Genomic DNA, 15,631 nt, shown 5'->3' on the forward strand with positions numbered 1-15,631 from the left:
TCAAAGGACATGGCAAAAAGACAGGTGTATGGGGGTTGAGTGAAATCCAGAATCAGCCATGATGGTATGGTGGAGCAGGCTTGGTGAGCTGAATGGCCTAATTCTGCTCCTATGTCTTATGGTCTCAGATAAGGATTAGATGAAATATATAGTGTTACAGTAGCAAAAGTAATGAGAAAACCATAGACTAAATGGCACAGGAATGAATATTTGAAAAAGCAGGGTATGGTAAAAGAATAATTGAACAAATGGGATCATGGGATTTCTAAAATGATGAGTAAGGATACAAAAGCAATGAACTATGCAAAATACTGAAAAGTCTGCCAATGGAGTACTACAATCCATGGCCACTTTATTAGGTACCTCCTCTACTTAATAAAGTGTCCACTGAATGCATGTTCATTACTTTCTGCTCCTGTAGCTCAACCGCTTTAAGTTTCAAAGCGTTGTGCATTCGAGATGCTCTTCTGCCCACCACTGTTGTAATGCCTGGTTATTTGTGTGGGTAAGATGGCAGCAAGTTCCATCACAGCACCTTCTACGGGGTCAACCAAAGGTGTTATTGTCTTTTTTAAATGTATTTTTTATGATTGCCAGACCAAGCTGGACATTAAGAACTTAAAATACTGCATGTCCACCCCATCAGGGAGTTGGTCATTGTGCTGAATGACTGTTGGTACTGTGCTTTACACCTTGTCCCTGAAGCAATGTTGTTTTGTTTGGCTGTATTCATGGGTATTCATGCATGGTTGAATGATAATTAAACTAACTTAAAGAATTTAAATGAACGTAAACAACTTTGAGTTACTGTCACCTTCCTGTCAGCTTGAAGCAGTTTGGCTATTCTCCTCTGACCTCTCTTATTAACAAGGTGCTTTCACCCACAGAGCTGCCACTCACTGTTTTTTTTTTGTTTTTCACACTGTTCTCTGTAAACTCTAGAAACTGTTGTTATGAAAATCCCACTTTCTGAGATTCTCAAACCACCCTGTCTGACATCAAGAATCATCCCATGGTCAAAGTTACTTAGATCACATTTCTTTCCCATTCTGATGTTTGGTCTGAACAACAACTGAACCTCTTGACCATGTCTGCATGCTTTTATGCATTCAGTTGCTGCCACATGATTGACTGATTAGATATTTGCATTAACAAGCATGGTTACAGATGTACCTAATAAAGTGGCCACAGATTGTACGTGTCCAATTTGATTGCCTCACTTTAGGAAGTTGGTGAAAGTCCTAGAGATTTTGCAAAAAACAAATGTCAGATTTCTTCCAGGGATGAGGAATTTCAGGAACAAAACTAGATGGGAGAATTTGACGTATTTAAGGAAAGAAGGTTGAGGAGGAAATAATTGGAGACATACGTTGGTGACATCCCTCCAGCTGTACTTTTATAATAGCAAACATGTTTTTTCCCTCCATTGCTTCTTCTGCCTGCTGTATCCAATGGATATTTTGCACTACATCCACCTTGCAACTGTAGTCAATGTTGATCTAGTTCAGAAGCTCATCAGTCACTAACTGGTCAAGATGCTGAGGTTTGTAACCAGTGTGTGCATTTTTGTCTTTCTCAGAAGTACTTGAGTGTTGTACAGCATCCCTGGCTTTCCAGTGGACCATGAATAGTGTAGTGATGAGATATGAGTGAATCCCCATGTAGTTGCAAACTTTGCAAATTCATCTGCAGCAAATTGTAAACCAATCTCTTACAACCAGGAGTAGAATAACACATATGACAAAATGAGCCTTCAGTTTATGAATGACAGTTCAAGAAATGCAAGTTATTCACCCAAGGCTTAGGTCTTCCCCTTCTATCACCATTCTTGCCCAAAACACTGATTTACAAAGTCTCTTTCAATACCTGTTCTCTCCTGATAGATTTTGGTACCACTATATCAGTACTAAAGTGGCATCATTGCAGGGTGAGAGCCATTTGAAAAGAACAAGTCTCATTAGAAGTGAGTCATTCTTTGAAATAGCGAGTAAGACTGGCACCATTGCAGTGCAGGAGCCATTTAAAAAGACCAAGTCTTGGTGGGAGTGTTTTAATTGAGAAATAAAAGGAAAGGGGTGCAGGTGAAGTGGTCATTGTGTGTGTGGGCCAGTGTTAAAAGTAGTCAGGCTTTGGCTCAACAGGGCTCAGGGAGAACAGGTGGAGGCTGAGTTGTTTGTTATCATTTGTTTTGATTGTGGAACTTGGGTTTGAGATATTGGAACCCAAGATGTAACAAGCTCGGTGAGAAGAGGCTGAGTAGTTAACTTAAGGGAGTGCAAAAATCAAAGGTTTCAGAAAGAAGGCACAGGTAAGAGCAGATGAGCTTTTTTCGATTGTCCGTAAATCCATATCCTTAGTTCAGTGTATGCAGGATAGTTAAGGTGGTGGAATACTCCTCTTGTGAGATGTGGGATTTCAGGGTATATGACATTCTCTCTGATGACTACATCTGCAGGAAGTGCACCTAACTTCAACTCCTGACTGACAAGTTCAAGGAACTGAAGCTGGAGCTGAGGCTTTATAAGACACTGGAGAGGCCTCACCTTGAATACTGTGAACAGTTTTGGGCCCCTCATCTTAGAAAAGATGTGCTGGCATTGGAGAGGGTCCAGAGGAGGTTCACAAGGATGATTCCAGGAATGAAAGGGTTTTCAAACGAGGAACATTTGACGGCTCTGGGTCTGTACTCACTGGAATTAAGAAGGATGGGGCGGGGGGACCTCTTTGAAACCTTTCAAGTGGTGAAAGACCTAAACAGAGTAGATGTGGAAAGGATGTTTCCCATGGAGGGAGAATCTAGGAGAAGAGGGCACAGCCTCAGGATAGAGGGGTGCCCTTTCAAAACAGAGATGCGGAGAAATTTCTTTAGCCGAAGTGTGGTGATTTGTGGAATTTGTTGCCACATGCAGCTGTGGAGGCCAGGTCTTTGGGTGTATTTAAGGCAGAGATTGATAGGTTCTTGATTGGACGTGGCATCAAAGGTTACAGGGAGAAGGCCAAGAAATGGGGATGAGGAGGGTATATAAAAAAAGGTTCAGCCGTGATTGAGTGGCGAAGCAGACTCAATGGGCCAGATGGCCTAATTCTGCTCCTATGTCTTATGGTCTTATACTCAAGAACATCTAAGAGGCTGAAAACCTCATAGAGGAAACTTTTAGTGAGGTGGTCACACCCAGCGCGCAGGCTGCAGATAGTAAATGGGTAACCAGCAGGAGAAGAAAGCAGATGGTGTAGGAGTCCCTTGCGGACATTCTCTTCTGCAACAAGTCTACGGTTGAGGGGTGGGGGGAATAACCTATCAGGACACAACAGCAGCAACCAGGGCAGTGGCACTGTGCCTGGCTCAGAGGCTCAGCAGGCAAGAGTAAAGTCAGACAGACTGACAGTGATAAGAGATCCACTCGATAGTTAGGAGATGAATGAGTGGCTGAGGAACTGGTGCAGGGGGGAGGGTTTCAGCTTCTTAGATCATTGAAACCTCTTCTGAGGCAGAGGTGACCTGAACAAGAGGGGGAGGTTGTATCTAAACTGGAGGGAAACCATTATCCTGTTTACACGGGGGGTGGGGGGTGTTGTCGGTGCTTCTCAGGAGGGTTTAAACTAGCTTGACAGTGGGATGGGAACCAGAGAACCAGGTTAGAAAGTGGAGGGATGCAGAGGAAGTTAGTTGTCAGAGCCAATAGGAACATGCAGGAGCAAAGTAATGGATGGGATGGATATTTTGAAGTCTATGTATTTTAATGCTAGGATTATTTTAAGTAAAGGTGATGAACTTGGAGACAGAAATCGGTGCTTAATGTCCCAGGGTTTGATGCTTTAGAAAAGGTAGAGAGGACGGTGAAGGGGGGTGGTGTAGTTGCACTACTAATCAGGGACAATATCACAGCTGCTCTCAGAGGCAGTCTCATTCGTAAGGCCAGTGATGTTGTGGGGATGGAACTGGACTCTCTCACGGTGGTGTCTGAAGAGAGGATGCTGTCTAAGTTACATGCCATCTTGGCCAATGTCTCCCATCCACTACATAATGTACTGGGTGGGCACAGGAGTACATTCAGCCAGAGACTCATTCCACTGAGATGCAGCACACAGTGTCATAGGAAGTCATTCCTGCCTGTGGCCATCAAACTTTACAACTCCTCCCTTGGAGGGTCAGACACCCTGAGCCAATAGGCTGGTCCTGGACTTATTTCATAATTTACTGGCATAATTTACATATGACTATTTAACTATTTATGGTTCTAATACTATTTATTATTTATGGAGCAACTGTAATGAAAACCAATTTCCCCAGGGATTAATAAAGTATGACTATGACTATGACTATTCACTGAGTCTATATGGGTAGAACTCAAAAAAAAAAGGGAAGGTGCAATCACTCTAATGGGATTGTACTCCAGAAACACCCTCCCCCTACAGTCACTGGGATTTTGAGGAACAGGTATGTAAGCATATAGAGGAAAAGTGTAAAAACAATAAGGTTGTTATAACAGGGGACTTTACCTTCCTTAGTATAAACTGTAACCTTCTTCATGTAAGTGATTTAGGTGTGGCAGAATTTGTTCGGTGCATCCAGGAAGGTTGCTTAAATCAACGTGATGATAGTCCAACAAGATGAGGGGCCATACTGGATCTGGTGTTGGGTAATGAGCCTGGACAGGTGATTGATCTTTCAGTGTGTGAACAGTTAAGAAACAGTGAATAGCTAATTTTCCATTGTTCAAGAAGGGAGCCAGGGATAATCCGGAAATTATAGGCCAGTGACCCTCACATCAATGGTAAGGAAGTTACTGGGGAGAATTCTTAGGGATAGGATTTATAAGCATTTTGAAAACCATGGCCTAATTAGGGAGAGTCAGTATGACTTTGTGCGGGCAAGTCGTATCTCACTAACTTGATTGAGTTTTTTGAGAAGGTGACGAGGGTGATTGATGAAGGTGGAGCTGTGGGTGATCTCAATGTGGATTTTAGTAAGGTGTTTGACAGGGTCCCTCATAGGAGGCTTAGTCAGAAATTAGGATGCGTGGGATCAATAGTAAATTGGCTGTTTGGATTCAGAACTGGATTGCTCATAGAAGACAGAGGGTAGTGTTCAAAGGGTCTTATACAAGCTGGAGATCTGTGATTCATGGTGTTCCGCAGGGATCTGTACTGGGACCTCTGCTGTTTGTGATGTGTATGAATGACCTGGATTGACATATAGATGGATGGGTTAGTAAGTTTGCAGATGATACAAAGATTGGTGGTGTTGTGGATAGCATAGATGACTGGCAAAGAATACAGTAGGATATAGATTAGTTGCAGATACGGGTGGAGACATGGCAGATAGCATTTAGATTATGAAGACATGTAGTCCTCTTTTATTGTCATTTAGTAATGCATGCATTAAGAAATGATACAATATTTCCTTCGGTGTGATATCACAAAACACAGGACAGATCAAGACTGAAAAAACTGACAAAACCACATAATTATAACATATAGTTACAACAGTGCAACAATACCATAACTTGATGAAGAAGTCCATGAGCACAGTAAAAGTTCAAAGTCTCTCAAATGTTCCACATCTCACGCAGTTGGGAGAAGGAAGAAAAACTCTCCCTGCCATGCCGACCACAGTCTGACTCTGAGTTATCCGAAAACTTCATGCTCTGATCAGCTCTCCGACACCGAGTACTGAGCGTCATCTATGTCCGAACGATTCAACCTCAACCCCGGTCGCCAACAGCAGGCAAAGCTGGGGATTTTGAGGCCTACCCTCCGAAAGATTCCCGACCAAGCAGTAACGACAGCAGCGAACGAGCGTTTCAGAAATTTCTCCAGATGTTCCTCTGTGCTTTCACATCCATTCTCCACCAACCTGGTCGTTCACATTAACCTAGTTAAATGTGAAGTGTTCTACCTTGGTAGGTCAGATGTAAAGAGACAGTACACTGACAAGGGCAAAACCCTTTACAGTGTTGCTGAGCACAGAGATTTTGGGGTCCAAGTTCACAGCTCCCTGAAAGTGACTGCACAGGTTGATAGATTGGTTAAGAAGGCATGTGGCATGCTTGCTTTTATTACTCGGGGCATTGAGTGTTAGATCACTTTTGGAGTATTGCGTACCCCATTATAGGAAGGACGTTGAGGATTTGGAGGGGTTGCTGAAGGAGTCTACCAGGATGCTGCCTGGATTAGAGGGTATGTGCAACAATGAGAGTATGGACAAATGGGTTGTTTTCTCTGTCGTTACGGTAGCTGAGGGGAGATTTGACAGAGGTTTATAAGATTAAGAGAGGTATAGATAGAGCAGACAGACAATACCTTCACTCTGGGGTTGAAATGTCCAATACCAAAGGGCATGTGTTTAAGGTGAGAGGGGGTAATTTTAAAGAAGATCTTAGAGGCAAATGTTTTGCACAGAGTGGTGGGTGCATGGAATGCGCTGCCTGAGGTGGTGGTAGAGGCAGATACATTAGGGAATTTTAAGAGACATTTAGATAGGCACATGAATGTGAGAAAATGAAGGGCATTGTGTAAGGGTTAATTTAGTTGGCCACTTGATTGCAAATTTATTTGATTTGGCACAACATTATGGGGGGAAGCGCTAATTTCTATGTTCTACACTTTGCAAGTGCTAAGCTCACCTCAAAACCGCAAGTACAAAAGGCTTGGTGGGAATCCCTGCTATTTCTCTGGCCATTCACTTGTAACAGCTGCATGAAACCCTTGCAGCTTTGTATCAGTAGGATATATAGTATTGATAACATACGGATACAAACTGATGTTTGTTCAGTTTATCTCAGCATGATAAACAATGTTTTCCTTATCCCCATTTATCTTTCAAACTTGGAATTCATTTTCTCTCTGGCAGCTGCTGGAACAGCTCTTGACAAATGTACCACCGCTGCTTCATTTCTTTTATCCCTGGAAAGTATTTTCCCTCTAGCTCTCCATTTCCTTCAAACACTTCTGAAAATTCATCAGCAGCTCCTAGGTGAGTGAGGTATTTCTATTTGCAGTAACTTGTTCTGCTATTAAGTTTTCAATCTGTATTGTTAACATTACTATTCAACGCATTGTCCAGTTGTGGCATTTTTTTGAACTCTAGACCCAACCAAGCCAAGCAGACTCTCTGAGCAACCATACTGTTTGAATGGCCTATCCCTGAGGATTAAGGGATAAAGATTTGCATAGACTTAAGGACTGGTTGGGAAAGCAGTGTCACCTGTGCTTGAGGGATTTGGAGAACAGTGACCACGAGCTTTGTTTTCTACATCATCTATTGCATATTATTAAGTAAAGAATTATCTTCTTAATTCAGTTTCAAATTTTTACACTAACTTGTCAAAGGTGCATTCAATACTTGACCTATTTTGATCCTCTTGCGTGTCTGCAATGTGGTCTTCCTCCATCTTGATATCAAACTAACTTGCAGCACTTAATGCTTACAATTGTATTATGGAGATACAAGAGATTCTGGAAATGCAGAAGATATTGAGCAACACACACAAAATGCTGGAGGAACTCAACAGGTCAGGCAGTATCTATGGAAGGAAATGAACAGATGACATTTTGGATTGAGATTCTTCAGCAGACTACTATATTATCATTGGATGACATATGGTGGAATGTTTCTCACAGAACAAAGTCAATTTGACAACATTGATGCCAAATAAGCATTGCACAAGGATTGAAGTCATAAAATATATAGTATAAGCATTTATAATTTGGTTTTCCCCAGTCTCCCGACCGCGCTTCAGATGTGCACAAGGAATATCGGAAAAAATCTAATGAAATTCGCGTCTATGACACGGAAATGTGGTCTAATTTTGCTACCAACAATAATTATTCACTCTGTAATTCATGTTTTTCTCATAGATATGAGGTAATTGGGTTTCATTTCTTTTGGTAGGGAGAGAGAGGAGGAAGGCGCATATTTTACAAGTTGAGATGATGCAATTACAAAGTCATGTGGCACAAACTTAAACAGAGACTACAGGCACATTTTAAAACTGGGTGATAGCTTATGCATGTTGATGCATATACCCAATCTCAGTCAAGATATAACAGCACCCAAAGATCACTAAAAGCATTGGGCCAGGTCTACACTACAAACCTTGTAACATTTCTAACCAAAGGACAGAGACACAGATTCAGAAGGCCAGTGTAAATGTGCAAAATCCTGAAGTTTCTAAGCACAAATATCTATTATCAGCAACAATTTATAATCTGCTTAATCCAATTAAATCACAGCTGGAATATACAAAATACTTATGTGCCTGATGTTTCCCTTGGCTGGGGTATCTAGAGCTGGAAGTCACAGATTCAAGCCTTTTAGGATTCAAATGAAAAGAATTTTCTACACCAAGGCAGTGTTGAATCTTTGGAATTCTGTTGCCAAGAGGGAGTTGGAGTTGGAGTCACAGAGTGTACTCAAAATACAGATTATTACATTTTAAAAAAATTGTAAGGCTATCAAGGGATATGGATCTAATGCGAGTATGGGACACTGAGGTAGAAAATCAAGATGATCTTAATAAATGCAGAATCAGGTTCAAAAGGCTAGATGGACCACTACAGGTGCTATTTCTTGCGTCGTTACATTCCAAAATGGCTGCTTATAGGTGAGATTATTATTAACAATCAGTTTCGAAGGACTTAAAAATATAGACAAGAAGTGAGGAATACAAAAATGAAAGCAGCTTCTTGCTTGTTGATTCAAGGTGTTTTTTTTAAAATCCTAAGGGCAGAGAATGAAAAGAAACTTAAAGTAAATCAGAACAAAGCAAAGCCATACATTATGAAAGCAAACAACAGGAATTCTGCAGATGCTGGAAATTCAAGCAACACACATCAAAGTTGCTGGTGAACGCAGCAGGCCAGGCAGCATCTGTAGGAAGAGGTGCAGTCGACGTTTCAGGCCGAGACCCTTCGTCAGCACTAACTGAAGGAAGAGTGAGTAAGGGATTTGAAAGTTGGAAGGGAGGGGGAGATCCAAAATGATAGGAGAAGACAGGAGGGGGAGGGATGGAGCCAAGAGCTGGACAGGTGATAGGCAAAAGGGGATACGAGAGGATCATGGGACAGGAGGTCTGGGAAGAAAGACAAGGGGGGGGGACCCAGAGGATAGGCAAGAGGTATATTCAGAGGGACAGAGGGAGAAAAAGGAGAGTGAGAGAAAGAATGTGTGCATAAAAATAAGTAACAGATGGGGTACGAGGGGGAGGTGGGGCCTTAGCGGGGAGAAGTCGATGTTCATGCCATCAGGTTGGAGGCTACCCAGGCGGAATATAAGGTGTTGTTCCTCCAACCTGAGTGTGGCTTCATCTTTACAGTAGAGGAGGCCGTGGATAGACATGTCAGAATGGGAATGGGATGTGGAATTAAAATGTGTGGCCACTGGGAGATCCTGCTTTCTCTGGCGGACAGAGCGTAGATGTTCAGCAAAGCGGTCTCCCAGTCTGCGTCGGGTCTCGCCAATATATAAAAGGCCACATCGGGAGCATCAGACGCAGTATATCACCCCAGTCGACTCACAGGTGAAGTGTTGCCTCACCTGGAAGGACTGTTTGGGGCCCTGAATGGTGGTAAGGGAAGAAGTGTAAGGGCATGTGAAGCACTTGTTCCGCTTACACGGATAACTGCCAGGAGGGAGATCAGTGGGGAGGGATGGGGGGGACATTATGAAAGCAGTTCATTTATCAGACACATAGAAGCTTAAATATTTATGACATGTAAGTATCTCCAGTTTTCCATAACCAATTTAACAAAAAGTAGCAACCAATTTACAATTTATAATACAGATTTACCAAAACATAAAATATTGGACTATTTTAATTTGGAAACTGAAGTAGAATCCTCCCTTGATGAAAGAACAAACTATAATTCTCAGAAAATGCATTTAGTATTTTATTTCATGCTTATAATTTATTTTCAAATGAAAGGCTACTGTTTAAATATACTACCTTAATATTTTATACTTACAATACAAATTACTTAAAATCAATCTTGATAATATTACATACATTTCAGTTCGTTGTAAAGTGAATTAGCATGGTTGAACTTTATACCATAAAACCAAACCCAGTCTGTGATGAAGAGCTGCATCACTTCGTTGGTGACATTGAGCCTAATCAAATTTACGCTAGCTAACATAATACACTTTGATGAAATTTACGGGTTTTTATTGTTGCTAGGTGGTACACCATCAAAGGATGGCCTATTTAACCAGAGTAGTCCAAATTCTTGGATGCATTGGTATTAAAATATATTTAAATTTGCAATAATTCCATTAACTGTTTTCACTAGCCAGCAGGCAAAGTTGATACTGATGAGAACTTGAATGTAAGTTTATTCACTCAAATAATGATGTGACACACTTGTTTGCAGGGAGTAGATATACAATGGCCCTGCTAAGAGCAAAAGAAAATAAATGTTAGCAGGTGGACTCCTGTGACAGCATGCTTTAATCTCCCTGATTATCCATCTTCTTGGCTCAACACCCATTATTTTTTGATTATTTTTAACACTCATTGTTTCCTTTCAATGTGCTAGATAAATGTAAGTTTTTGCTATTGTTGTGTTAGGAAAAATTGTATGTACACAACATTATTTGTAACAGAATTTCCAAATTTGTCAGTTTAGAACTTAATTTAAAACTATATTCAGATTTCAAAACTTTATCTTATTTATGATCCTTAAAAATTATTGGAATGTTAAAGAAATTGAAATTCCATTGCATTGTTTTTCATGTTTGGATATAAAAGATTTTACCAGTGTCATAAGATGGTTGACCTGAGTTTTCCTGACAGGATAATTATTGAAATTGGGGAATAAAGAGATAATAGAGCTGAAACATGCCTTACTGAACCATGAGTTATTGTAGCCTAACACTGTGCCATGTCTCAATTCTAAGTCAAGTGGCATGGGTTTACTGGAACTTGAAAAGTAAAGTCTAAATTGAATCAAATGATTCAGCATCGATAACGTAGTACACTGTCTGAGATACTGACTTTCAGATGAAATGTTAGACTGAGGCGCTACCAATTTTCTCAAATGAATGTGAGAGATGCAATGGAACTATGTGGAAAGAAAAAAACAGTGAAGCTACCTCTGAAGCATAATATCTGATGCAGTTGTTAATGTACAAAAAGTTAATGTATTTCTTCATCACAATAGAGAATAAATATTTCACACAAATAAGTATTTTCCATACACTGTAAACTGCTTCAGGACAATTTGAAAGTTGATATTTAAGTGTAATTTATTTCTTTATAGTTACAATTTCTATTCGAATCACCTCTTAAAAATAACTGGAATCAGTTATTTAGCAATGGTACCAATAATTTTTAGCTTTGCAGTAAAAAAAAATCAATAATAAAGGGCCAAATTAACTCAAATACAGAAGCATAAACTTCCTCTTTCACGCAATCTCAGTACTTACTAATTAGGAGGACGGTCCTCGACTACAGCTTCAGTTTAGAGTTACGTTACAACTTCAATAACTATATAAATTTAAAGCACTTCATGTTAATACTGTGTGAATGCACACTAAGAATGACTGAGTAGATGTTTATATTTACTCAGACATTTATGACTACTCAGCAATAGAGAAGTAAGAAGTTGGGTGGAGGGGAGATAATATAGTGTAAGGAAAGAGTGTGAGTATCTGGGTTTGAGAGATAATGGGGAATGATTATAGTATGGGGGCATTGGTTTGTGGCAAGAAAAATATTGTCATAACGTTTGACGTTTGCCAATATTGTATGAATTTCAGGAGTTTAAGGGCTTGTGGGTGAATGGAGACTGTGTAAAGAAATCAGAGTTGCGGAGGGTGTAGACATAATGGAAGATATTAGTCCATTGTATAGAGTGTAGCTGGTAAGCTTGTTGGGTGTGCAAGAAACACTTCCCTTCCTACTAGCATTTGTTTCATGAATAGAATAAATCCCTTTCACTATTTAATTCTGACATAGCCAGCCAAAAGCTTAAAATTCTACAAAAATAGAGGCTTGCAGTCATATTAAATGAATTTAATAAATCATCTGCCTGCTAGGTGCAAATTAGTCATCTATTTTGTGACCTGCCCTTGTGAGCATACTGGATATGCTCCTATTACCCATCTGAAACTGGACTGGATGACCAACCTGCCTCGCCTCCTAAAGACTCAAACATATGAAAATCTGCAAATGCTGGAAATCCAAAGCAACACACACAAAATGCTGGAGGAACTCAGTAGGCCAGGCAGCATCTATGATGAAGGGTCCTGATCAAGGGTCTCAGCCTGAAATGTGGACTGTTTACACTTTTCCGTAGATGCTGCATGGTCTGCTGAGTTCTCCAGCATTTTGTGTGTGTTGCTCCTGAAGACTATTTGGTTGCCTGCCTCAAGACCATCCTAAGTTAAAATTGAGTTTCCATCTGACTGTGGGTGGATTGGATATCTTAGCTCTCACCCAATTAGTCCTCGTCCAATCAATGGTACCATTGGAGAATATGCTCCTATTTTCACCTCTTCACCACAATGAACCTGTTCTCCTCGCCATCAAAATATTATTAACTTTTTGCTGGACTTGAACATTTTCATGAAAATCTTTCTTTGCACAGTTTGTGATCAGATCATAAACCTGTTTATAAATAATGCATAGCACAAAGGAAGAATTTTCTCCCCTGTGAACAATGTGAGTTTTGTTAAAAAAATGCAACTTGCTCCAAAACAAAATAGAGATTGTACAAATAAATAATTTAGGTTTTATGTAGAACAGAGGAATATTCTTAATGTAAGCTATTCCTATATCTATTATTTGGTGAAATTAATTCCAGGAAAAATTTTTATTATCCACAGACAACAATTACCTTTACCCTATAAGATCTGTAAAAATTATACCTTAATTTACAGGATAATAAACCAATGATGCACCCAATATTAATTTGGTAGAATATTACAGCATATCATAGATGCCAAACAAATAAATATTACTTTCATTCATAATAGTAACAATAAATCTTATGCATGATTATAATGTAAAATATTGTGAAATAATACATTTTCTAATTTACCATTTCTTCACAAAACCCATGCTAAAGCCATTTCGAAATAAATTCTGAAAACACTGGACTTCATCTTGGATTTTTCAAAAAACATCCATTATACTTTGCCAAAGTTTGCCTTGTAACTAATTTGCATTGTAACTAATTTGCAATGTGCTCATTTGAAAGGGTGATTGTGAATTTAATCCGATTTATCAAAGGCCCTTATTAAAACTCTTTTAATTGCAGTGTATCTAAGCTTAGGTTGTGAGTGTAGTTTTGATGTTCTTCAAGTTCAGCTTCAACCCAGAAATCTGCAGATAATTCTTCTACAATCTACTGTGAGTAGAAAATTAACAATTATTCAAACAAGTTGTACAGACATGCAAAGGACACAAATGTCAAGGTCTGCATCTGCCAAAAGTTAAGGCACTGATTAGAATATTTGTAGATACAAAGCAATTTACAGATCAAAATTGAAGTCAGGTCAAATATAAATTGAAGAGAATGAACTTCAAACTACATTCTTTTACAGCACCATTAACTTTCAACCTTGTGATTTCAATAAACACTTTATCTGAGAGCAATCATCTTTTGACCTATTAATTTGCTAATTATTGTTCATGTTTGCTGTTTGATGTCTTCAATAACTGAGATGTCTTCACTGGCAAACTGAGAACTAAACCCATTGAGATAAAGACCACCATTCTTTGATAAAGTGGGCAAGGTATCTTTTCCGTCAGGTAGATTGGCAGATAATGTTCTCTTGCTTGGAGTTAATTCTTGCATTTGCTGTCCACCCAGCTCTGAGGACAGTTTTCTTTTGATGGATGCAGCTCTTTGAAACTTGTCATAAATTTCCACACTCAGTCTTCTGCGTGTCTCCTTTAAGTCTGCTGTGACATTGGCTGTCCATTCAGCAGCATGAGCTCTCATCTCCCCAACCTACAATTAAAATAAACATATGTTTCCAGAGCAATGTATTTTATTACTTACAATAAATGTAGAAATTCATTTTTGTCTGGAAATAGGCACTAAAAGGTTTCATGCGCATGTTTGAATCAGCACCAGTAGTTCACACAGGTACTCTGGTAAAGGAACTTGGGGCTAATGAAGTAGAAAAGATTTTCTCCCATGATTATATTTTATTATTAGTTCTTTCATGAATCCCAGACACCAGCTGAAACTTAACTGCTTAAAGGGAAAAGCATCCAATGAATTCAACCAATGCAACAAACTATTACACAGCTTGATGAATATTATTACAGCAATAAGGAGATCCGCACAGATCAGTCACTCTGTAAGACATTCATGGAGAAAGATCCTCATGTCTACAAAGCAATTCCGTGTACACACATACATCACAAAACATCCACCTACACCCTTCTCTCACTCTTATAGCAGCAGGTGATATAAAGGCTCTTTCTGGACAATTCCCTTCTTGGAAGCTTAAGAAGCAGAATTATACTTAAAAGACATTGATTGTAGCCTACTCCTAATCCTGTAACGACTCAACCATATGTAGAAGAGCCTGGAGCAGAATGCAAACACGAGGAATTCTGCAGATGCTGGAAATTCAAGCAACACACATCAAAGTTGCTGGTGAACGCAGCAGGCCAGACAGCATCTCTAGGAAGAGGTACAGTCGACGTTTCAGACCGAGACCCTTCGTCAGGACTAACTGAAGGAAAAGTTAGTAAGAGATTTGAAAGTGGGAGGGGGAGGGGGAGATCCAAAATGATAGGAGAAGACAGGAGGGAGAGGGATGGAGCCAAGAGCAGGACAGGTGATTGGCAAAGGGGATATGAGAGGATTATGGGACAGGAGGCCCAGGGAGCAAGACGGTGGGGGGGGGGGGAACGCAGAGGATGGGCAAGGGGTATAGTTAGAGGGACAGAGGGAGAAAAAGGAGAGTGAGAGGAAGAATGTGTATATAAAAATAAGTAACGGATGGGGTATGAGTGGGAGGTGAGGCATTAGCGGAAGTTAGAGAAGTTAATGTTCATGCCACCAGGTTGGAGGCTACCCAGACGGAATATAAGGTGTTGTTCCTCCAACCTGAGTGTGGCTTCATCTTTACAGTAGAGGAGGCCATGGATAGACATGTCAGAATGGGAATGGGATGTGGAATTAAAATGTGTGGCCACTGGGAGATCCTGCTTTCTCTGGCAGACAGAGCGTAGGTGTTCAGCAAAACGGTCTCCCAGTCTCCGTCGGGTCTTGCCAATATATAGAAGGCCACATCGGGAGTACCAGACGCAGTATATCACCCCAGCCGACTCACAGGTGAAGTGTCGCCTCACCTGGAAGGACTGTCTGGGGCCCTGAATGGTGGTAAGGGAGAAAGTGTAAGGGCATGTGTAGCACTTGTTCCACTTACAAGGATAAGTGCCAGGAGGGAGATCAGTGGGGAGGAATGGGGGGACAAATGAAGAAGGGAGTCGCGTAGGAAGCGATCCCTGTGGAAAGCAGAGAGATTGGGGGAGGGAAAGATGTGCTTAGTGGTGGGATCCCGTTGGAGGCGGCGGAAGTTACGGAGAATAATATGTTGGACCCGGAGGCTGGTGGGATGGTAGGTGAGGACCAGGGGAACCCTATTCCTAGTGGGGTGGCGGGAGAA

General features: G+C 40.5%; 1 protein-coding gene across 2 annotated transcripts in view; it reads right to left on the reverse strand.

Annotated features, from left to right (window-relative positions):
• Positions 1 to 13,133: 13,133 nt before the first annotated feature.
• The window catches only part of kcnk2a (potassium channel, subfamily K, member 2a), a 131,829-nt gene continuing 129,331 nt past the window's right edge, over positions 13,134 to 15,631 (reverse strand). For both annotated transcript variants that reach the window (XM_072265128.1, XM_072265126.1), the window contains exon 7: positions 13,134 to 13,956. In XM_072265128.1, coding sequence (XP_072121229.1) covers positions 13,633 to 13,956 — 324 coding nt within the window. In that variant the 3' untranslated portion in view covers positions 13,134 to 13,632. The remainder of the gene's footprint in view (positions 13,957 to 15,631) is intronic.

Source organism: Mobula birostris, chromosome 8 (assembly GCF_030028105.1).
Source record: "Mobula birostris isolate sMobBir1 chromosome 8, sMobBir1.hap1, whole genome shotgun sequence".
Classification (NCBI taxonomy): Eukaryota; Metazoa; Chordata; class Chondrichthyes; order Myliobatiformes; family Myliobatidae; genus Mobula; species Mobula birostris.